General features: G+C 33.4%; 1 protein-coding gene and 1 long non-coding RNA gene across 4 annotated transcripts in view; one reads left to right on the top strand and one right to left on the bottom strand.

Moving 5' to 3' along the window:
• Positions 1–24,291, bottom strand: part of LOC145279826 (uncharacterized) — a 302,766-nt gene that overhangs the window by 4,908 nt on the left and 273,567 nt on the right. Inside the window, exon 2 of the long non-coding RNA XR_013868463.1 lies at positions 16,441–16,612. This is a non-coding gene — a long non-coding RNA (uncharacterized LOC145279826). The remainder of the gene's footprint in view (positions 1–16,440; positions 16,613–24,291) is intronic.
• LOC145279825 (regulator of G-protein signaling 22-like) overlaps positions 1–24,291 on the top strand; it is a 77,506-nt gene that overhangs the window by 35,454 nt on the left and 17,761 nt on the right. For all 3 annotated transcript variants that reach the window (XM_080131231.1, XM_080131229.1, XM_080131230.1), the window contains 2 exons: positions 8,328–8,489; positions 16,401–16,593. In XM_080131231.1, the coding sequence (XP_079987357.1) occupies positions 8,328–8,489; positions 16,401–16,593 (355 nt within the window). The remainder of the gene's footprint in view (positions 1–8,327; positions 8,490–16,400; positions 16,594–24,291) is intronic.

The following is a 24,291-nucleotide window of genomic DNA, read 5'->3' as shown; positions in this document are numbered from 1 at the left end:
CTCTCCCTTTTAGACAGGGCCCGAAAATCCTTGCAATGTTACATCTTTGTGTCAGTTTCACAAGTGCTTTAATTGAATGTACTCTACCATACTTGTAGCACCTGCGCACTCTCGGCGTAAATGCCTTGTATTAACCTGACAAGCAGCAAAATTTCACCCCTTCAATATAGAGATCCAAAGATGACGGAAAGCCTTCTACTTTAATAGTTTCTTCTTTCGAATTGCTAAACTTTGGAATTCCCCCCCATGTTTCCTGCTTCCCTGACTTTATTAACATGCCGAAATTTAAATGTAATGCGAACGAACATCTTGTTGTTCAACTCCTTATATAATACCCTGAACATTGTCCAAAATAGTACCCTTACGTCCCAGTGGCAATCTGCTTTGTTTGGAGTGAATAAGGCTAAAATTAAAAAAAAAAGAAGTTTAGTGCTACATTTCTGAGACATCCTGACAGGGCTGCTCAGGTAAATTTTTAAGAGGCCAGAATGCCCCTTCTTTAGGAGCGCTGCTTTAATATCCCCATCTTCAGGCCTTGTGTCACATCTTATTTATGTAGAAAGTGTGTAAATATCGAACGTGGAAGATGCATATATTATTAGAGTTAGTTTCTGGAATAAAGATATGATGTATGATTATCAACAAATATGCCCCACTCGTATTTTTGCTAGTATATATGATCAACGAATATGTACAACACTATCCTCCACCAGAAAAAGGAAAAGATAATGTCTAGGACGATGGTCTCAACCGAACATATTTGCTGTGAGACCAACATTAAAAAAAAAACAAAAAACAAAAAACCCAGTAATTTGAGTTCTAATAATTCAAATACTATAAAGATTATTTGTTTTTTTGTACATTATGATTCAAAACATTGGACGTTTCTTCATATTAATATTTTAATGTCTTTATTTTTTTATTTCTGGTGAAATTTTTTTACATGTTTATATGAAAATGTTTATAAAGATAAAAAATATACAGGGTGCCCCCCCCCAAAAAAAACGGGCCCCAACTCTAATTAGGTCCCGTTTCTTAGTGTTTTGTCCGAATGAAATGAAACTTTGGTCATAACTAGTTTATTATATTCAAAACATCACATCAAATCACTAGACTCTTTGGCCTTTTTTTCTCAGTTCTACAGCATATGTTCTAGATGGCCTCCATTTAGCTTTTTTTTTTGGGGGGGGGGGATCACCCTCTTTACACATTAAATGTTTCAAGGGAAATAACTCTAGTTTTTATATTTAGCAGTAATTTCCCTTATGCACTTTTTTAGTTGTAATGTGAGAAGTTTGCGTCGATAAAAAGAGCTTTATTCTTTATATATTTATAAATAATCAATAAGGTTTTTTAAATTTTTTTTTATTTTTTAGATCAAATAAAACGTAAGGAGAAATGAAACCATATTAGTATTGTGGTTTTATCACACATTAGTTATGATGTATATATTAAAACACTTAGTGACAGTAAAAAACATACTATACTTAATATTTAGTAAAAAAAATACTATGCGTAGTAGTAGTACTAATTATTTAGATAAAGCATGCTACTACTATTAATAATAATATGTAGTAGTAGTAGTAGTAGTAGTAGTAGGAGTAGGAGTAGTAGTGAAAAATGATCTGATAGTATGTTGGAAAAATCGACAAAAACAACGCAACCATCTTCTATATCATATTTCTCTTAGTCTGTCTATCTGTTTGTCTGTCTGTTCGTTCGTTCTGCTTGTCCCTGGAAATTACTAGCTGATATTTCAAATATACCTTTGTTACGATACGGTACAGCGAACTAAGTATTAACGACATCCGTTCGAGGCCAAGTTTGGGATTCATAGGGATTAGTATTAATGCAAAAATAAGCACCAATTTAACCACATTCAATCATCAATTTGGCATAAGGCACTCATTTGTAAGTCAACGGTCTATAACTTTTGCCTGCTTTTAAGTGAACAAAAAGTCTAGTATATATTAACACAAAATAGTGCTTTATATACATAGAAAATAGAGATAAACGACTACTACTACTACCACTACTACAAGAAATACTACCACTCACTATTACTACTGCCACTATTACCACCAACGTTACTACTATCTCCATTACTACTACCACTACTACTAACACCATTATAGTTACTACTACTACTACTACTACTACTACTACTACCAGCACGACGATTAGTAATAAACTTGTGTCATTGTAACGTTGTACACTTGTACACACGTTTTGGCCTTGGTCAAAAAGTGGACAAAAGAACAGGAAATAACTCCGACTCGTTTTTTGGTTTGTACAACGACATTTATAGAGTGGAACGATAAAAGTGTCGCCCTAAAAAAACGTAACACTACAGCTTTATTTTAACACTTTTATTGAAAAAATCAATTCAGGTAACTTGATTATGTAGTAGAGCTGACATCTATTCAATGTAGCCGCTTTTAGCCTCAATCACAGCCTCGATACAGGCCCGGAACTGGGAGCATGCTTTTTCTACAAGCGTCGGCGGAAGATCGGCAAATACTCGGCAGATGGCGGTGATCAGGCTTGCTTTGGTATTGTGGGAGGTCATGTTGGTGATGTTCTCGACGTATGACCAAACTAAGTAGTTCAATGGGTTCAGGTCGGGGGAGGAGGAGCGCAAGTGAGAGAAGGGTACAAAGTCGTAACACTTCTTCTGAAACTAAGTCTGTGTTTCTTTGGACTAGTGAGCCGGAACTAAGTCCTGCTGCGACACCCAGGGTATGCCAGCGGCCACTTGATTGCACCAGGGGATAGCCACACTCTTCAGCACATCCAGGTACACTTTGATGTTGAATTTCAAGCCGACTTTGAAGATGTGAGGTGGCATGATGTGGCCCTCACCAAAGACCATAACCGTGGTCGGAAATTTTGTTTTCATCACCCTGAGCATGTCCCTGTTATCCATGGCGATAAAGCAATGTATTTTGAGGGTGCTGGCAATGGTCCTGTTATCATAACTTGGATCGGTAAAGAGCATGAGTTGTACAGCAGCACATCTCCGGGATTTGTAAACAAGTGGCAAACTAGTCGATTGTCTGCAAAAAAACAAACAAAAAAACAAAAAACAAACAAAAAAACGAAACTGGTTTTTATCAAACGGAAATGGAATCATATCATATTTCCTAGGGCTACAATTATATCGTCCACCCTGTATTTCTTCGTCGTCACAGCCGTGACATCACCCACGTGATCTAGCAAGTTCTTTGTCTTTCTTTTTTATAGTCCTTTTTCCCCCAACCGGTGACATTATTTCTCATGCATTTACATCTGAGAATCCGCGTTATGTCACAGCATGACAGCTGGCAATAAAAGTTTGGAGCGACAAGAATTCACATATTTTTTAATTAATTAATTAATTAATTTTTTTTAATTACATTTTCACCTCAAACAAGGCATATTGCAATTTTGTTGTAGGGGGCTACTATCAGGGACATAGGCATCAGGGATACTGTTTAGGGAGTTGGGCAGCAAGATGTCGGTTCACGTTGCACTTGAACTTCTGCATGTCAGTACAGTTGGGGAAACAGGGACCCGACAGGGAATTCCAAAGTCTAGCTGTCCTGGGGAAGAAACTACTGGAGTAGAAGGCTCTCTTACATCTAAGGATCTCTAGCTGGTTGTGGGGTTTGTCGAGGGGGCACAAGTGAATGCAGTTCGTAAGAACATTCACCGTTAAAGTACTTGTAGAAAAAACAGAGGGATGCAACATTTCGTCGATGGGACAGGGGCTGAAGCTTAGATGACAGTTCAGGACCTATCAGATTGGCGACTCTCTTTTGAATCTTGTCTACGAGCGAGAGACTAGTGGCAGATGCACCACCCCAAATATGACAACAATACTCCATGCATGGGCGAATGGTGGCCTTATAGAGGTATACTTTCAGGCGTAAGTAGTTTTCTATTCATACTGTCTTTGCGCGATGGCGGCTGCACAAGTAGAAATAAACCATTGGGGAGAGTGGGGCTTGCTATAAAATTTCCGTGTGAGAACATGTGTTTTAATTGCTGTTTTGAACCATTCAGTGGTCTCATTTGCGCACTGTTCAGCAGAAAGTGAAAAGATATTTTGCCATGGAGCGTCCCTGATGAGATCCCTGATGGCATCCCAGTCAGCCTTTTTATAATATCTCGTTGTTTTGAGCAGTGGCAGTTCAGTTTAGGGCTATTTCAACTATTACCACTGCATGATCGGCGTTCCCAAGTGGGCTGTGGGCATTAGTTACACAGTCATCGGAAACTGTGGTCAAAAACAGATCTAAAAGTGATGATTGTTGTTCTTGCTGGTCTGGGAAACGGGTTGGAAACGTAACCATCTATGATAGGGAATGAGATATAGAGAAGTTATATGTAGTCATACCAGCTGCGTCTGTGTGAGTAGAAAATCCAAGCCAGTTGCTGTGGTGGAAATTGAAGTTACCAAACACATGCACTTGTGCGCTAGTGTCGAGGGAAAGTGCTGTATCTATGCTGTCAGAGACTTTGTTTATTAGGGTACAGTCCTGGGTCGAGGGAGAGCGGTAGAGAAAATAAAAGTAGCTAATGTTATGTTGCATGTTAAGTCTAAAGCACATAAAGGCTTGATCGTCCGATTCTAGTTTAGTTTCTCTAGTCAAGGGGAGGGTGTTCCGAATATATACTCCAAGCCCGTGCATATGTCTGTCAGAGTCCTTACGGTAGAGTGGGAGATATCCAGGCATGTTAAAGTAGTTAGAGGGGATGGAGGAGTGTAGGTTAGTCTCACTTAGTGCTAAGATATCCGGGGTGTTTGTTAGGAGAAATGCTTCGACATCATTTAAATTAGTTCTAAGCTCACGGATGTTCGTAAATGCAAGCCTCAAGGGAAAAGGCAGGTTGGTTTTGTTTGAGTTTGGGCCTTGTTTTAGCGTAATTTGTTTTATTGTACTGTCATTTTTTTTAAGAGTTTCAGTTTACGTAAGGGATACTGAACAAGTGGTTATGCATAATACCAGACATGCAATACAAGCAGACCATCAGTTGTCCTGCCACCTACTAGGATTGTGGCCTCGGGATAGCGCACTGGGGATGAGGCAGGGTCCCTTTCCATGCGCAACATGGCACTACAAACAACCCGATATTATACAACTGTTGATGGAGCAGCCGCTGTAAGTGCTAGCAAAGAGTTAGGGCTCCTGTACTACCAGTCGGGAACAGAAGCCAGGAACTGTCTATCTGGTACCCTCAACCCATCAGACGATGGTCAACCCAATTTACTTGTACTGGCATTATGGCATTCAAACACTCCCAAGTGCCCAGTTTAAGGGATAGGATATGTCAGGAGTGGGGAAAACGGCGTTCATTGCCCTAGTCAGGAAACAAGATCGACCACTGAAAGTCTGTCGAATCCCTGTGATTCGACCTCTACGCCTAGCTAATAGGCTGGGCGATAATGGATATACTTCATTTTATTATTGAGATGATGAATTTGGCTGACATGATGATCACGATTGACATCACAATTGCTGATGACGTCATATTCATCATCATTTAAGATTATTTCATCATGAGTTTCTGTGATGAAACAAAGAAAGACAATTTTTCACATTGAATTATGTCAGAGATATTGTTAAATTTTAGCCATTAATTTAACATGAATTATAAAGTTTCGAATAATATTGCGTTTTAACGAATTAATATTTTATTGACCTTTTAAAAGTTGCATTAAGATTTTATTTTGTTCTTTGAATAAATTATCCTTTTGTAATGCTCGAAAACCGTAACACTACGTTTAGTTTTATTTTTCACTAGTCGAAGTCGAAGTAAACGAGAGGTAGAAAAAGAGAAAGAAAGAAAGAAAAAAGAGAGAGATAGAAAGTGAGAAAGAAAGAAAGAGAGAAAAAGAGAAAGACAGATAGAAAAAGAGGGAGAAAACTAGTGAAAGAGAGGTAAAGAAAGAAGGAAATAGTGAAAACTTTTATTTAAATATTTTTTTTATTATTTGCTGTCATTTCCTTTCTTGTTTATTGAAATGAATATGGAATTAACATTTTGACTCAATTGATTAAAAAATCGACTTCAATTTTACATTCTGAAATATGCTGACGGCTTTTGGAAATTAATTTCCAAATAAACCTATCTCTACCCAGGTCTTTATCCCTTTCTTTCTCATCCATTTTTATCACTTCTTCCAATATTTTCTCTCACCTTCGCTTGTAGGTTGACCGTTCTACTTCAATTGTTTTATATCTATTAGGTTGTTGCATAAGTTCCTGCCATTTTTTGTTTTAAAGAAAATCAAAGAATTTTAACAACAAAAGTAAGTTCGTGTAGAACCCAAGCTCCAAGTTTTTGTATGAATCCAATCGACTGAAGATCGCGTGAAATTGTTGCAAAATCACACTTCATCTTTTCACCCAATTGTCTGATGGTCATCTTCCTTTAAAAGAACCCTGAGTTGGTCTTCATCTATCTTGATTGGTCTTCCGGAATGAAGAGCGTTATTGAGGTAAAAATTACCATGTTTGAATCTGGTAAACCAATCTCAAACAGTTCTCTCAGCTATAGCGTTTTCTCCATACACGGCACAAATATCTTTGGTCACTTCACTCGCTTTTTGACCTCGATTAAAGTCGAAAAGAAGGAGGTGTCGAAAATGTGACTTTTTTTATCTACTTGACAATCCATTTGACGATTCGGAAAAACGAGAAACAATTATATGAGCAAAAAACGATGACCATTATCTTGTAGAACAGAATACGTGCTTTCTGATGATATATAACACTTTGCCAAATATCAAAACATGCTTTAGGACAAAATTTATTTATTAAACGGCAGGAACTTATGCAACAACCTAATATTAACCCAAGCATTCTCATTCATTCCTTTAAAGTAGCCGTACAATCGAAAGTCTCCTGTTCTACATGCAGCTCCTTATCCGACATAGCTTGCAAGTACCACGCAAAAAGTTGAATTGCACCTTTCCATAAGCTGAACAGGGTAATGAATTTCTACTACTACTACTACTACTACTACTACTACTACTACTACTACTACTACTACTACTACTACTACAACAACAACAACAACAACAACAACAACAACAACAACAACAGATCATCACTTTGGTCTTTGGTTGAGTTTCCATAGCATTCTTCCAAATTTTTAACAAATAAATCCTCCATCGTTTCACAGGTAAATACTAAATAATCAGTATACAGTATTTCTTCACAGACCTGAACATCTTATCATTGATGACAGATGCTCAAATCTTTATAAACTTTGGCAAAAATAAACAAAAATCATCTCAAACTCTAATCGTAACAATGCTAAAGAAAAAAAAAATGATAACATTTCATGAAATAAGATGAATTATTTGAATAATATTCTCCTTGATATGTCAATTCGTTAATCCTAACAGGTCTGCATTTTGTTTTGTTGACATGCTGGCGACAGTTCAGTTAGTAGTAAGCTCAATCAGTTGTGACGTCTCTCTGTAGTAGTGGTAATGGAGAGAGAGAGAGAGAGAGAGAGAGAAAGAGAGAGAGAGACGGACATACATACATACATACAGACAGACAGACAAAGAGTGGCGTAGATGGTAATGTTCTAATTTTTTTTCAGAATTGGACAAATTTCCTCTTCTTATTCTCTTCCTTTTGTCTATTTCTTTTATTCTCTGATTTTTTTATACCAAAATATTCTATTATTTTCATTATTCGAACTATTGTTCTTATTTTAAGTGTTGGTCACTCAATGTTCCAACCTACGCATTTAAACACGTTCTCACACCTGAAGCTATTCTCTATCTCTACAAATGTACTATCAGATCATGTATGCTGTCATATTTGAATTGGCGAATCTCTGACCCATTTTTTAGGGGTTTTTGATAACGTGCACAAACGTATCTATAATTTGATTGGTCCTCCACACTTTGTTTATCGCTGAAATTTCTCCTTCACAAATGTGATGTTACTAGTCTCAGTCGTTTTTATAAACACTATTATGGCATGTGTTCTTCAGAATTGTCTATTACCTGCTTCCTTTGTTCCAGCTCGTTTGATTCGTTGGTCTAGTGGTCTCCATCAATTCCCTATTTTAATACCTCATTGCAATACAGCTTCCTAGACTAGTAATTTCTCTCCAAAAAACTGTAAACTTGTGGAACTTTCTTTCTGTTGACTGTTTTCCTCCTACCTGCCTTGGTCTTTTCATGATTAAAGCCAACAGGCATCTCCTGTCTTTCCGATAATCATCTTTTATCGGGAACGATTCCCATAACAAAAATAAAATCAAGCAAAAAGAAGAAGAAGAAGAAGAAAAAAATAAATAGTTTTCTTTTCATCTTTCAGATCTATATTGACGATTAAGAATAGATATTACGAGACACGGGCGCAGTATGAACTTCCTGTCAACCTGAAAAACGAGATCGACATTGTCAACTGGAAGTCGCTTACAAAGGACAAAGTGTTTGAAATACAGAGAAGACTTCTAGAACCATTTCTTAAATATTGGTGAGAAAGAATACTTTTATATTCACTAACGCTAAGAATGGCTTCGTTTTCTTAGTTTAAGGTTGTTAATTATTTACAGTCGAATGGGTTTCAAGATTAATCCGCCTCCTCCCACTCCTGCTCCTCCTCCTACTACTACTACTGCTGTCGTCGCTGATGCTGCTTATCCTCCTCATCATTATCACCATCATCAGTTTAGCGTGTATTTTAAGGTTGTTTATTAATTACAGTGGCACAAATTTGGGCATCATGAAAAAAACAAAACACAAAAAAAAACCCCTGGAATCTTAGAGAGATATCAATCATACCAGTTATTATACGTGCCATAGGGCTTATGAACAAGAACCTGAAGTCCTACCTAACTAATATTCCTGGTGAACCAAGTGCAAAAGAGATCCAGACAATTGCACTTAAGGGAACAGCGAGGATACTAAAAAGAGCTCTCGGTTGGTTTCAATAAAAAGCAGAGCAATGCTGGCAGCTGGTTTGGCTGTCCCATACCCAGCGTTACAATCTTCAAAGGAAGAAAATTAAAGAAAACAAATGTAACGTAGTCATGACATGTCCACGCTCGGGACCCACACGTTGTATGCAGACAGTCGCAAGGAAACAATGACAAGGAAAGAATTTAACTGACATTTTTTTCTCAGCTGAAACAACAGACATTTAATTACATGTACTTCCAGAATAACGTCTTGACTCTTATTCAAAAATGTTTTTGTACTCCAAGATGCTTAAAAAGACTCTGCCATGTCGAATACGTGGTACTCCGTATTTGTCCGGTTATGTTTCAGACATGTCTTCCTCTGTTGCTCTCAGGCCACGTATGCAACACTTCTATTTCTGTCCTTTTCAGGCCACGTTTTTCTTTTTTTATAGTTGTTTTTTTTTCCTTCTTCTTCGCTGTAACATCATCTCACACACCGGTCGGTCATTTGCATATGCTGACTGTCGTACAGCTGTGGCTACTGCCATACATGCATCCATGCTCTGTCACACAAACAATTTATTTTATACTACTACCACTACTACTACTTCTACTACTACTACTGATCATCATCATCATCATTAGATGAAAAGGAATCACCAATGCTCATCGAGGTGTAGCAATAGACAGTTATGTCATATGACAATGAATTATCTCAGTATATGATTTTGCAGATTGTTAATGAAGATCATGATGCCTCCATTCAGTCTCAAGAGACAATGGATACCCTCTGTAAAGGTAGCTTCATGTGTAATTGTGAGACAAAGGTAGTGCAATCCCCAACTGAATCCTGAATCGACACTGCTTGATTCGAATGGCAAGGAGACTTGTTAGACAACTGGAAACAATGCCGAGATAAGCAGAGAGATGGAATTCCCAAATGGTCACCCATTTTAGTACTAACCAAGCTCAACGTTGCTTAACTTCGGCGATCTAATGGGAACCGGTGTGTCAACTTGAATTATGCGATATCAAGATGATGATAAAGTGATGTTATAATCCGTATTGACATCTATTTAAAATCAGCATATCAACTCTTCGCCATTGTTTTCGATAGAACAGAGGTCGAATAACATTTATCAAGCCATATTTAGCTTAAGCAATATGCTTTATATCAACACACAAAATTCGGATTTACCCGTTGTTTTTAAAATTTGCAACACTCGTTTCACTTAAATAACTGTAATGTGTCAATTGATTGCCTTACTTGGTTTAAACTTTGACACACATCATTAAAGGTTAGTACTTTATAAAAAAATCATATCTATTTTTTTTATTAATGGTGTCATTAGTATGCTACTTCCTGGATTTATTGAGTGGCATGTTAATGAAGGAATTGGTGCAGCTATAGGCAGTTAAAATCAGGATGAGTGGTTTCATAATCTCCATTGGTATCCATTCAACCGCTTGAGCACTCCTGGATAATTATTAGATGCTTTCATTTTGTAACAATAATCTTTTAAAAATACAAGCATAAAGATGATGAAAACTGTTGGGTTTCATCTTTCCTAACATTTTTAGTGATCAAATAAATGTTTGATGGTAGTTGAACACAGCTTGTCGATTCAGTATCCACTAGGCCACTTATATTTTCCTCTTTGACGTTAGGTTATTTCATTTGGTAGCATCACTCAAAAAGTCTTAGACATAAATAATAAAACAAAATCTTTTAAGCAAAATTTACTTTATTCATTAACATTGTCTCTTTCTCAGGCGTTTCAACTGATTTTAATACTTCTCTAAAAACGTGATGCCTTTTTATAGAACGACTTGTTTTTGATCTTAAAATACACTCTAATTTTCAACATTATTTCTTCATCAGAGCCAAATGCCTCTCCCTGGAGCAATCTTTTGTGATCCGCAAACAGCTAGAAGTTGCAGGTTGCTAGATCTACAAAATAGCGCTGGTGCAGAAACAATTTAATGTAATTTTGCCATTGTTGCGGTCCACTTGTGATACAGTGCATTTTCTTGATCAAAGGGCACTATTTTCTTCTTCATTTGCGGTTGTTTTTTTTCATGATTTCTTTCGTGAAACACACTAAGTCAGCTATATGATGTTTGTTGTTGATGGTTTTTCCTTTCTTAAGGTAATCAAACTGTTTAACAATAATTCGACTTTAAATAACTGTAAATTTGTAAACTAATAATCCAATTGATCTCAAACCTTTTCTTTCTGGAGTGCTGACGACCGAAGGGCAACTTAATTTTGGCCTATAACCTCCTTCTATAGCTATTACAACTTCCTGGGTATTTCCTCTTCACCCCAGCACCCGAACATGGACTTAGAAGACACAACCTGAAGCTGTTTCATCAGAGATTTGGCTAAGCCGACACAAAGCCGCATTTTCCATCTGCATATCGGCTCCCTGGAATAGACTACCACTTGAGGTTATCACGGCACCAACAACGGATCAGTTCAAGACGAAGTTGGATAGGTGCTGGTAAACTGTATTTCTGACCGTCTAAATTTACAGCGCCTCTCACTCTCCCTTTGTTCCTTCTCCTTTCTTTTTCTCTCTTCCTGCACTCTTCTTATCGGGCGACAAAACCTGTAATGTTTTAACCTATGCCGAATAAACTGAATTGAATTGACACGTGCCATTTGAAAGTTAGTAATACTTATAAAGTTAGTAATACTTCTAAAGTTAGTAATTTATAAAATATACCTGCATTTGTTATTAGTTCCACCGTTAACTTATTCAGTAACTTATTCAGTAACTTATTGAGTGAATATTTGTCCATTGAAATGACGAGGACCATCTGATCATCTTGGAAGAATGATGAATGACACCCACGGAATTGTGAAGCAAGAGTTGCTTTATCCCTAACTACTCCTCTCCGAGTCGGCACTGCTTGATTCCACTGGCAAGGAGAAGTCCAGGGCGACTGGAAACTATGCTGAGATAAGCGGAGAGCACATACAGCACCTGGTATTCCCAAATGGTCACCCATTTTAGTACTGACTGAGCTCACGATACTTAACTTTGGTTATCTAAGGAGAATCTGTGTCAGCGTGATTATGCCATATCACTGAGTAATGTGTTAATGAAGTTAATTGACTTCATATTGACTTGCCATTATATTTTTATGCATAGAGTATTACTTTTATGATAATATTTATCGTGGATTTCCAGTGTAACTGACTCTGTTGACTTGTCAGACTTGTGGAGAAAGCACTACGATTAAGGGATTTCAAATTGAAAGGTTCTTTGGCATTTATTTCATTTTGCAAATGATACACGTTGCCCTCCCTTCAAAAGAAAAGAAACTGAGACAATGATAAACTAAAAAAAGACAAAAAGACTTTGATAGCTTTGTTTCACATATCTTATTGTTACCTTTTGATTTCTGTATTCCCTCCCACTGATTAATGATTAACGAAAGAACCTTCCTATCTACCTGCCTCCCCACGAAGGTAGAGTTAGAAATAAGGGAGATTTTTTAATTTAATGTATGGAAAATCCAGCTTCACAAAATGCGGCACTCTGTATTGGGACAACAATAAAAATTGCTTCAGATGAAAATTTCCTCAACAGAAAAGATGAAGTGCGCTATCTGAACAGATACTACATACGATAGATACAGTAGATTTTTCAACTGATTATTTTCTATTATGGTTAGCAACATTTGTTTGCTGGGGTCTCCCATACTACATAAGGTGGGATAGGAAATCTCTTTCCTTCTATTAGAGACTTGTTTACAACTGAAGACTTGAAAAACACAAAATGATTTTTTTATTGGTCACTCTATTTGATGTTACAATGTTCTATCACGCTATTCCATGTACTGTGAAGGGCTTGGAGGACCCAATTTCCTAATAAGAACCAGTGCAAGAGACACCTTCTCTATTCAGTTTCAGAATGAATTTTCATGTTTTTTTATTTGCTAGCTATTCAATTGCATTTGTTTTTCAATTGGTTGTTTCTCTACATAACTAAATAGTCTAGCAATCACTCATGTTTATTTTTCAAATCTCACAATATTATGTGCGCAGTCCATTAGGACATTCTTTTCTTAATTTAAAAATCTTGACCTAGCATGCTTTCGTCACAATTAGTATTACCTCGCTTCCTCTTGCACCACAAGGACAATCCATTTTATATATCCACTTCCTTGATTTGTGTATGAAATTAATCACGCTAATAAAAGATGAATACGTTTATGACAAAGTATAAGACTTAATTTAATATCTTGACTGTATATGTTTTAAAATCAGATTTTTTATTCACACTTTTTAGTGGACGCATTTTGTTTTAGTGTTATGCCCTTGTTTTTTTTTTGTTTTTTTCATTTCATTTTTTACACCATTCAAAGATATAATCAGCTTTATGAAGAAAAAAGACCAAAGTATGGTTAAAACTTCCATGCTTACTTTTGCAAAAGTTATGGCAATTTAAAAAATATTTGTGCAAGAATAATCACCTACTATATACAACTTGTGGTTGCACAATTAAAAAACAAACAAACAAACAAAAAACAAAATGAATTTGTATCATTGTCATTATTTGATGTTACAATATTTTTTCAAACTCTTACATGTAATATGAAAGGTTTCGAGCCCCTAATTGGAACCATGTCTTCATTGTTTAGTCCCAAAATTTTCTCTTTCATTTGCTAAATATTCAAGCATCTTTGTTTTTGAATTCATACATTTTATTTTTATTTTTCTGCATAACTACCCAGAAATCACTTTTGTTTGTTTAATAATATCCTACTTGAATCCTATCAAAACATTCTTAATTAAATTCCAAAACTCAAGCCCATACATTTCGGTATAATTAGTATTACCTCGATTTACATTCCCCTCACTACTGCAAGGCAACTGTGTTACATTTTTATGATTTATGTGAATCATCATCTGTAGAAGCATTCTCTAATAAAGACATACTTGTTTCATTCACCCAGAGTGAGTTGAACAATCATTAAAGAAGTTAACCACATCCTTCACGAATATGGTTAATTCCCGACAATCTGTAGCTGAGTTTTCACAATACTTCCGCCATTTCCGGTTCAAGCAATGACCACCAAAAGCCAGCTCCATGCCTGCCCTCACTGGTTCAATCTAAGTCGTCAGTTAGCTACTTCTGCACTTCCTGCGCTTCCTACACTACCAACGGTTGTCATTGGGGCTACCAACTTGTGAATGAATTCTTCCTTAGAGGGTCGAAGAACCTGACTAAAGCAGCAAAGTCTCCTTAAATTTTTTTTTTTGTGATGCTGTAGATGGTACACAATTTGTACATATTGCATGGATGGTAGATATTACACGGATGGTAGATATTACACGGATGGTACATATTACACGGATGGTACAGCTTAAGATTCGGTCAAAGAGACGAATGTATAGGATGCACTTAGGACACTACACGTCAAAGACCTTGAGTGTATAAAGATATTCATTACACAGGGGCCGGGTCTTGCAGACATACAGCAGTATTGTGTATACTAGCACTCTGAACTTCAATTTTGTTGAAAATTAAACAAAATCTCGATGAGAAAATTTCTTTCCTAGAACTGTCCGTCTGTGAAACACAATGCCGTTGGACGGCTTCCCAGCCGATTACAACATGGCGGTTTTGAAGTCCAATGTAAACAAATTCTTGTTGAGCTGTTTTCTTAAATGATCAAATTTTGCCCAATCACCACCGTCATTACCAATATTGTGTTGTTCTCACCATCTATCCGACACTCATTAAACCCCTATCCTCGAATGGCTTTTGGGCCTTGCTAAGTGGTGACACTTTAATAAAAAAAAAGAAAAAACTTTATCTGCTATTAGAACACAATCTACTTTGAAGGCGGCAGAAGGCTGACCCTTAACTGAGGTTTGATGTAAATTTTTACCAAATTAAAATTTTTTTTTTTAAAGGTTGAATTAAAATTCAAAATTAACCATTTTCAGTAGAAAGTCAGTTATTTTAAGCCTGGTTTAAAGTTATTTGAACTGTAAACTAAATGTAAATGTATATATTGCAAAAAAATACAAACTTTTCTGTGAATCAAGAAAAATCGCTTTGGGGCTAAATGCTAACCTTTGATCAAAATCCCTTTTGTATGTTGATCAGTATTGTTTTTTAACAGTTTATGTTTAACAACTTTGCATAGGGTCGTTTTCGTAGATACATAGCTTTGCACATGGCGTTCTCACCAGTGAGCGATCAATAAAACCAACCAATAAAACAAAAGTTTTATTATATACTAGCGGCTGTGCCGCGTTGGTACACACAACGCTGAGTCAAACACAAAATCGAGTACACTCAACATCGTCTTACCATTACGCTTACCTCGTGAACTCGGAGCATGGGAAATTCCCATATGCACAAAACAAAATCACTGGAAAAACAAAAATACCCTAAAGGTAAGGATAATGAGTAAACGGAAAATATGATGGTTAAAATTATTACAAACTTACGAGGATTCGAACCTGGAATCTTCTGATCCGTAGTCAGACGTGTTATCCATTGTGCCACAAATCCTGTCTGTATGCCGAAAGATGTTACAGACAGTGTTAAATTTCGTTGACATGGGCAAGTAACTTTTTTGACAATTGCACGAAACATCCCTAAAACCTTTATTTTAGCTTTTTGTTTGACTTGGCATTGTTCGTTACGAACCATATATAGATAAGGACAATCTAGGGACTCTAACATTTAAGGGAAATAAAAAATTTTCAATTCGGAGCATCCGTTCGAAAGTTTTATTAGTATATATATATATATATATATATATATATACACACACACACATAAATAAATAAATAAACATTCAGAATTGTATTAATAGTATAGATACGATGCTGTGCATGCTGTCTTTTTTTTCATAGTCAATTTTTTTCATTAACGACTGGCCATGATCCACTCGTGATTGTTGATCAACTGTTTAACTAAGATGAATAGCTACTCATCCATGACTTGCTGAGTTTTCAAGGTTTTATTGAGAGAGTCTGCTCATGCGGGAGAGACCACGTAAGTAATTAATTATTTACTTGATTTTCCTAACATGGTCTTAATCACGGGCGATACATTGGCAGAGTCTCAAGGCAACATTCACTAAGATTTCTACATGATTTTTAAGTCCTGTTTGTGTAACTTCCAATAAGAGACTGGCCAGAACTCTCTGTTCTCTCCTCGAACATGTGACACCATTCTCGTTATATCATTTGATCCTGGATTTCTAGCATGTTTTGTCTCGGGAGCTAACCTTTGACACCCCCTATACTTTAATCACGCCATCTGCAGTTGGGAATATTTCCATTTGCCGCCAGGTTATCCTAACATGTACTTATGTGACCCTCACCAAAATTCATATTAGTTAACTCAATCGCTACTTACTGGCGTAGGATCCTCATATATAACAGTTTTAGAAAATGAACTCATATTTTTTTGTTGTTATACTCTTCTGATTTTTGTTGCTTTCGACAGGGTACCTTCATACCTGCTTAAAAAAGAAAACAAAACCAACCTGAGCAAATACGCAAACTATTTTGCATGGGAGAACCTTATCCAGAGGACGACACAGACTTTTGTACAGGAGTTGGACCAGCAAGATGTTTCGATCTTTGTATTGAAGTCCCCGTATCCAGAACAGAAGAAAACAATACCCATGTTAACACAGGTATAGTTACTATTTGAGTCTGCAAAAAAAAAAAAAATTGATGGCTAAGCATACTGTAAACAATGAAACAAGTGGGCTAGGACAGTGTACTTGCCTTGTTGTAATGTTTTCGTTAAGTTAAAATTAGTGATGAGATGATTCCAATATTTTTCCCGATTCCGATACAATTACCGATTCCGTATTTAACTCCTGATTTTGATACAATTACCGATTCCGATTCTTTATAAATCTCTAAATATTTAACTATAAAGTTGTCATCTAAATATCAATGCAATAGCGTGTGTGTTATTTTCTGTGTCACTCTTACATCTGAGTCGATTAATTGTTATGGACTTCTATCTCTTGTAATAAATAATTTTACTTAGAATTCTTCATAAGTTTTGGTTTCGGTTTCGATAATAGCTCATGGTATTCCAGTAATCTATACTTAAAAAAATAATTTTATCAATAATTCTTTATAAGTTGTTTTGGTTTCGGTTATAGCTGATTACACTCGAGTTATATATATATATATATATATATATATATATATATATATATATATAAAATTTTAGTAATTCAATAAATTTAAGATTTATTACGTGAAATGGTTAAATTTCAAATCAAAAGATTTTTATTATTTTATGTAAGACAAAGAATAGATTTGATATATTATAACGTCTTATCTATATGATTACGATGTCTACCATCTCTTCAGAGGAGAAACTATTAGCGAATAATTATAATGGTTTACACCTTATTTGCTAAAGCCAGTAAGACATGGAAAATCACAATTAAAAGTTTTTTTAAGCATTTAAATATCATAGAGTAAGGGAAGTTAATGAAAAGGATATAGAATTGCACATTCAAATTGCATAGTAAAATCCGAAGTGAAGGTCTTTGGTGGCAGTGAGGAAATGGGATCCAATCTGTATGTTGAATTATCCACGGTACAAGGTAACAGTCCGAAGTGGGCATATTTTCCTGTTTTTTTTCTTTGTTTATATAATCAGTCCGGTAAATAAATTATTATATAGGTCTGGTGAAACTGTTTATTAATAGACATATAATTTTTTTTATATATATTTAATATTTTTATATTATTATAAAATATGAGCTTCAAGTTACACTCCAAAATAACTTCAAATTGTGAATAAAATAAAATAAAAACGGTTTATGTAGACAGGCACAGTAAATAAAGTGAACATAAGCTGACATGAAAAACTGAAAAATGAAATGGATTAATAAATAAATAAATAAATAAATAAATAAATGATAAACAAATAAATAAACAGTAAAAGAAAAAAAGGAAAGAAAATGCTTATGCATAATAAAATTAGCGAAAAGAAGCGAAGATAAAATTTAGAAAATAAAATAAAATCTATATATATATAAAAGCGAAAATGTATGTATGTATGTTTGTGTGTATGTTTGGATGTCTTCTAAAAACTTTCGACAGACGCGACGAAAATTCACAAACTCGGTATCACATCGAAGCTCAATCTTTTACTCGAAAAATTGGCTAAAAACGTCAATTTTTTCACCCCGAAATCGACAATTTTCGACAGGGGGGGGGGTCAACAAAAACGGTCCTCTCGTGACAATGACCGATTCTACGCATGCGTCAGATGACGTCGTGACCTGATTTACTTTAAATAGTTGAAAAACCGAACAAACGTCATGTACGTCGCGTTAGCTCAGTTGCTTAAGGCCTTTTGTGTTCGAATTGTGGTGTGAGATGTTTTTTTTTTCGATTTTTTAAATTTACATATTGAACCAGTGTTTCGTTTTTCTGCTTTTTTTTTTACTTCGCTTATTGTTAGCGACACCCAAAACCACCCGGGTACCCACCGATTTTGTAAATTTTAATATCGAAACAGGCTTATTGAAGCCATTTTTCACGTGTTCGGACTGGTACAAATACAGGAAAGAAGAGGGAAGGAAAAAGAAAGAAAGCAAAGATAAGGGGATATCATACAGAAATTTCTCACTTAAACAAATTTAACTCAAATTAGCTCCTCTATTGTATAAATTAAAATTCTCACTACTTTTATACGTATTGATAATATCCTTTATATGAAAAAATTAAACCGAAAATTTGGATCTATAATAATCTGCTGAAGTATTGCCAAATCTAAAAAAAGGCATATTAGATTAAACGTGTTATAAATATCATAATATTAATAATAATCATTATTATTAACTGAAAAAATTATATGGAATAATAATAATAATAATAATAATAATAATAATAACAACAATAATAATCAAAGTAACTACCATAATAGTTAAGTAAAAAACTAAGAGAACAGATCCACGAAACCATGCCCACAAAGCAGGGTTGCTATCTCGTACCATAAAGATAACGCATTTTTGAGTGTTATGGGTTCATATACATATATGTGAATTGGGAAAATATTTTCCAATGGGGAATGCGTGCGCTACTTGTGAGTAATAAAAGAAAAAGGATCCATAAACTCCTTAATTAAGAGATGTTAAAAACAAATTTGAAATAGTATCCACACACATTCCTAGAAGTGTAACTCACGTGCTGGAATTTAAAATATAGTATGTAAATGCATTTAAAATATAGTATGTAAATGCATGTATGGTGAGTTGTTATATAATATGGAAATAGGAATCTATTAGTATATAGGTTAAATGGAATGCTCTAAAACTATTTAAATGAAAAAAGGGGGAAAAGCTTAACATGACTTATAATTTAGTTTTTAGTTAAAAGGAAAATGCATTTAGTGTTATGGTTTTACACATTTACAGATTACGTTATTTTATTTTAAGTTGGCTGTATTAAAATTTTTTCTTGTGTTTACATCTAGACACTAGCACGTTCTTGGCATTTATTATAGGCTTAGGGAAGGTGATAATATTAACTGCTTCGGATATACAAAGATTACAGGATCTAACCCCTGAGGTGTATGATCTAGTTTTTTTTTTAGTGTACTCCATTTAATTGAATAGGGAATTTTCTTGTCCTCCGGGCAATTGATTAATGTAGTTAAAGATGTACTATTATCATGATTATTATTATTTTAAAATCTTTCATTTTTGAATGAATGCATGTGGTTTGAAATTCCCACTTATATTAAGTTTGATGTTGTGCCTATATAAGAGAATGCTTTTAATGTTTTATCATTGTTTAGTGTTTTATTCACCCCAGGATCGATGAATCTTATATTGGGGAGTTGAGTTGAGTGAGGTTCTGAAGATGTGCAAGGCAAGTGTTGTCTAATATTCTGCTGGTTATTATTATTATTATTATTATTATTATTATTATTATTATTATTATTATTAGATTTGCTATTTGGTTGTTGTTGTTATTATTAGATGCCTGAACATGGGCAACACTATATGTACCTGTGCCCGGAATGTTTTGATTAGATTCATTATTTTCTCCATTTAATTGGTTGTTTGCATGTTTCGGCAATTGCGTTAATGTGCAAGGGTATACCACGTCCTTGTGTATGCAGTCGTTATTAAGAGAGCATTCATTTTTATTTTGCCAGTTACATTTATTACTAGGTATTAAATTAAGGGGAATGTTCTGAGCTTGTTTAATTTTCATTTTATTTGTCGAAATTATTGTCTGTGCTAGATTAGGCATTGTAGAGTATGATATTTTTTATAGAGTTTTTGTTTAATATTGTACTATACTTATGCGAGTACTTAAAGGATTTTTCTATTATTCTAAAGAATTCCTTGGGTATGTTAGTTTTCACATTAGAACTGAATGGTGGATATGGTAAATATTACTGCCAATAATATTTTGTAAGACTTATAATCACAGGTTTCCATACCAGTTGATTTGTTGGATAACTTTATTCTGAAGTATATGCATATATATATATATATATATATATATATATTTTTCATAAAGTTTATTTCGCTTTCAATTAAAGCTGATGCACCCAAGTCATATGGATATATATTCTTTTGGAAATCGCAACTTTATAATATATAAAAATCGATAGAACATTAACTCTATATTAATATATACAAAATCTGCAAGAATTAAAATATCATATTTAAGCGTATTTTACGGCCCGGGCGTCCCTGCTAGCTTAGATAAATACTTTTGCAGTTTTAACAGAAGAGCTACAATAATAGCAGATCATCTCTATTTACGTTGAACATCTACAGAATGCCAACATCAATACATTACATATGAATGAGTTCACTGTGGAATTTCCGCAGGTCTCACTAGTTTTTTATGATAACATGTTAAATGTGCAGATATTTTTTCTCAAACGTAAAAATACACTTGTGAGGGATGATCTATAGATGTTACTGATAATTTAAAATCAATTGATTTTCATTATTTTATCATTACTCACAGCAGTAGAAAGTTTTGCTTAAAAATAATCAAATAAAAAAGCCAATTAAAAGAATCGTTTTTGGTATCGGAAAATAGGCACACATTTTTTCCGATTCCAATAACGATTTTGATACCTTCAAAAATTCTGATTTTTCCGATTCCTGATTCCGATTCCCAATTCCGATTAATAGTCCAAACACTAGTGAAAATGTTTATATGTGGATATTTTTGGTCATCAGTGATACTAAATAATGACAACTTTTTAATGTGTACAGAAATGGAGACTAAAAAATTAGTTTGGAGTTTTAGTTTAAGATTATTCTGGACAGAAATAGTGTACATATGAGACAGACTAAAGAATGATATTTGCTACCGGAACAGTATGAGAAGCTTGCTATGAAGCGAGCGACAAACAAAATATATTGGTCTTTGAAAAAAACAGCTTACCTTGTAGACTTGTATATAAACGTGTTTATTGATTGTTTTCACTTGTGTGGTATTTCATTCCACCATCGAGATAATGTCGGTTCACCAGGAGAAAATATACACTGTTTCAAGGCCTTCCTCTCAGAGAGAAACTAGTATTTTCTTAAATAAATAATTAACTATGCATCTTATTATGGATAAATGGGTGGCTACAGCGGACAGAGATCTTAGGGGAACATTTCATTTTTGGCGATTATCAAAGTTTTCATTTCAGTTATTATAGCATTATTAGTGACTTGTCTCGCACCACATCCATAGACAGGGATCCAAATATTGATAAAATCTGAATAGTGTGACGAGAGATCAGAGGGTAAACATTAAGGTACTTAATCCCGAATGTGTTCAAGATGTAGTTCTTCTTTAATCTGTGGAGATGAGCATTAGCTTAATAAAATCCTCTTGCACTTTGCTTAAAGCATCGGTTGAAATGAGTTCTCCATTAAAGTACTTGTTTCAAGATAGTCTTTACTCTGTATTTGACTTCATTCAAGCAAATATTTTATTTGATTGAAAGCATCAACTATTTCACACGGAAACGAGTATTTTTAAATGTAGAAATATTGGATCTGTTACATTTCTGCAAGTACCAGCGTGATCTCTGCACATAAAATAAGACATTTATAACTGTCTCCATTCAACAACAGGAGAACTCGGCTGTTAATGGCATTCATTGTCCTAGCTTGACAATGAGAAAAAGGTCTATAATTTACTGAAGATAGTCAGTAGTCGATCGAAATATTTGATTTAAAGCAAGAAAAATTTGTGTAAGAGTCATATCAAGCCAAGTAAGCATAATTGATAAACAAGGGGTCACAATGATGGAAATTACGTACATCTGTAATGTAAACAACTTTGATTGCTCTCATTGTGACCCTTTATTTATCTAATATGCTTACTTGGATCTTACAAGAATTTTTCTATTTAAATTGAATTTAACTTTCTATAGTCTATAAACTTCATGATTCCATTTTCTATTTAGTGTGCAATGCTAATACTGATAGAAGAGAGTTAAGTATTTGCATACGTTATTATTATACTTGATTTATTTAAAAAACTTGTATCATCTCAGAAACCATCATACATAGATTATTTGTTTACTAGCAAGACCCATAGAAATTTTACAGAAAGAGAAATATATTGAATCAACAAATTTGTTTTGATAAAGCTGATATTTTTCTATATAGTGCAAAAATTACTTTTTTTAACAGAACTCCCCCCCGAATAACATACAGCAAATATTAGTTTATTAACATGTACTATCATTTTTGAAATATAGAACTGACCAAATAAGATAAATTAATAAGTAATAATAAATACAGAGAAAGTAATATTGTGCTATATTGTTTAATACAAATATAGTTTAATACAAATATATACTAATACAAATATAGTTTAATACAAATATAGTTTAATACAAATGTAGTTTAATATAAATATAGTTTATTATGAATATAGTTTAATATGAATATAGTTCAATACACATATAGTTTAATACAAATGTAGTTTAATATAAATATAGTTTAATATAAATGTAGTTTAATACAAATGTAGTTTAATATAAATGTAGTTTAATATAAATGTAGTTTAATATAAATGTAGTTTAATACAAATGTAGTTTAATACAAATGTAGTTTAATATAAATATAGTTTAATATAAATGTAGTTTAATATAAATGTAGTTTAATATAAATGTAGTTTAATACAAATGTAGTTTAATACAAATGTAGTTTAATATAAATATAGTTTAATATAAATATAGTTTAATATAAATGTAGTTTAATATAAATGTAGTTTAATACAAATGTAGTTTAATATAAATGTAGTTTAATATAAATGTAGTTTAATATAAATGTAATTTAATATAAATATAGTTTAATATAAATGTAGTTTAATATAAATGTAGTTTAATACAAATGTAGTTTAATATAAATATAGTTTAATATAAATGTAGTTTAATATAAATATAGTTTAATATAAATGTAGTTTAACAAAAATGTAGTTTAATATAAATGTAGTTTAATACAAATGTAGTTTAATATAAATGTAGTTTAATATAAATGTAGTTTAATATAAATATAGTTTAATATAAATGTAGTTTAATATAAATGTAGTTTAATATAAATGTAGTTTAATAAAAATATAGTTTAATATAAATGTAGTTTAATATAAATGTAGTTTAATATAAATATAGTTTAATATAAATGTAGTTTAATACAAATGTAGTTTAATATAAATATAGTTTAATATAAATGTAGTTTAATATAAATGTAGTTTAATATAAATGTAGTTTAATAAAAATATAGTTTAATATAAATATAGTTTAATATAAATATAGTTTAATACAAATATAGTTTAATACAAATGTAGTTTAATATAAATATAGTTTAATAAAAATATAGTTTAATACAAATATAGTCTAATACAAATAAAAAAATCACATTATAAGAGAATTTACACCTTCAATCGAACAGTTTTGGCAGACAATGTTCTTTATCTTCCTGACTTCTTTCGAATGCTCCCCCTTTTTAAAAAATTTATATATATATATATATATATATATATATATATATATATATGTATGTATGTATGAATATATATATATACACTTTTATCTATATTCAAATAAACATTTTTAATATTGATACACGATCATGACAAAGTTTCGGTTAATTAGTTATGAATAACTAAAAGACCTCGTTAGGCGACGCAAGTCCACTGAATAAATCCTCAATGAAGACAGAAAAAACAAAACGAATTGCACAAACATTTGCATTTAAAAAGTCCCGTGATTTCTTTGGGAAATCAGAGACGAGGAGAATATATATATATATATATATATATATATATATTAACAAAACAGCTCTGTAAAATGTACCGAATTTTGTTATTTTGGAAAAATA

This window comes from Euprymna scolopes, chromosome 7, assembly GCF_053919585.1.
Source record: "Euprymna scolopes isolate OS-2025 chromosome 7, ASM5391958v1, whole genome shotgun sequence".
Taxonomy (NCBI): Eukaryota; Metazoa; Mollusca; class Cephalopoda; order Sepiida; family Sepiolidae; genus Euprymna; species Euprymna scolopes.
Note: the sequence above shows the minus strand (reverse complement) of the source record. Positions and strands in the feature narration are given on the sequence as shown.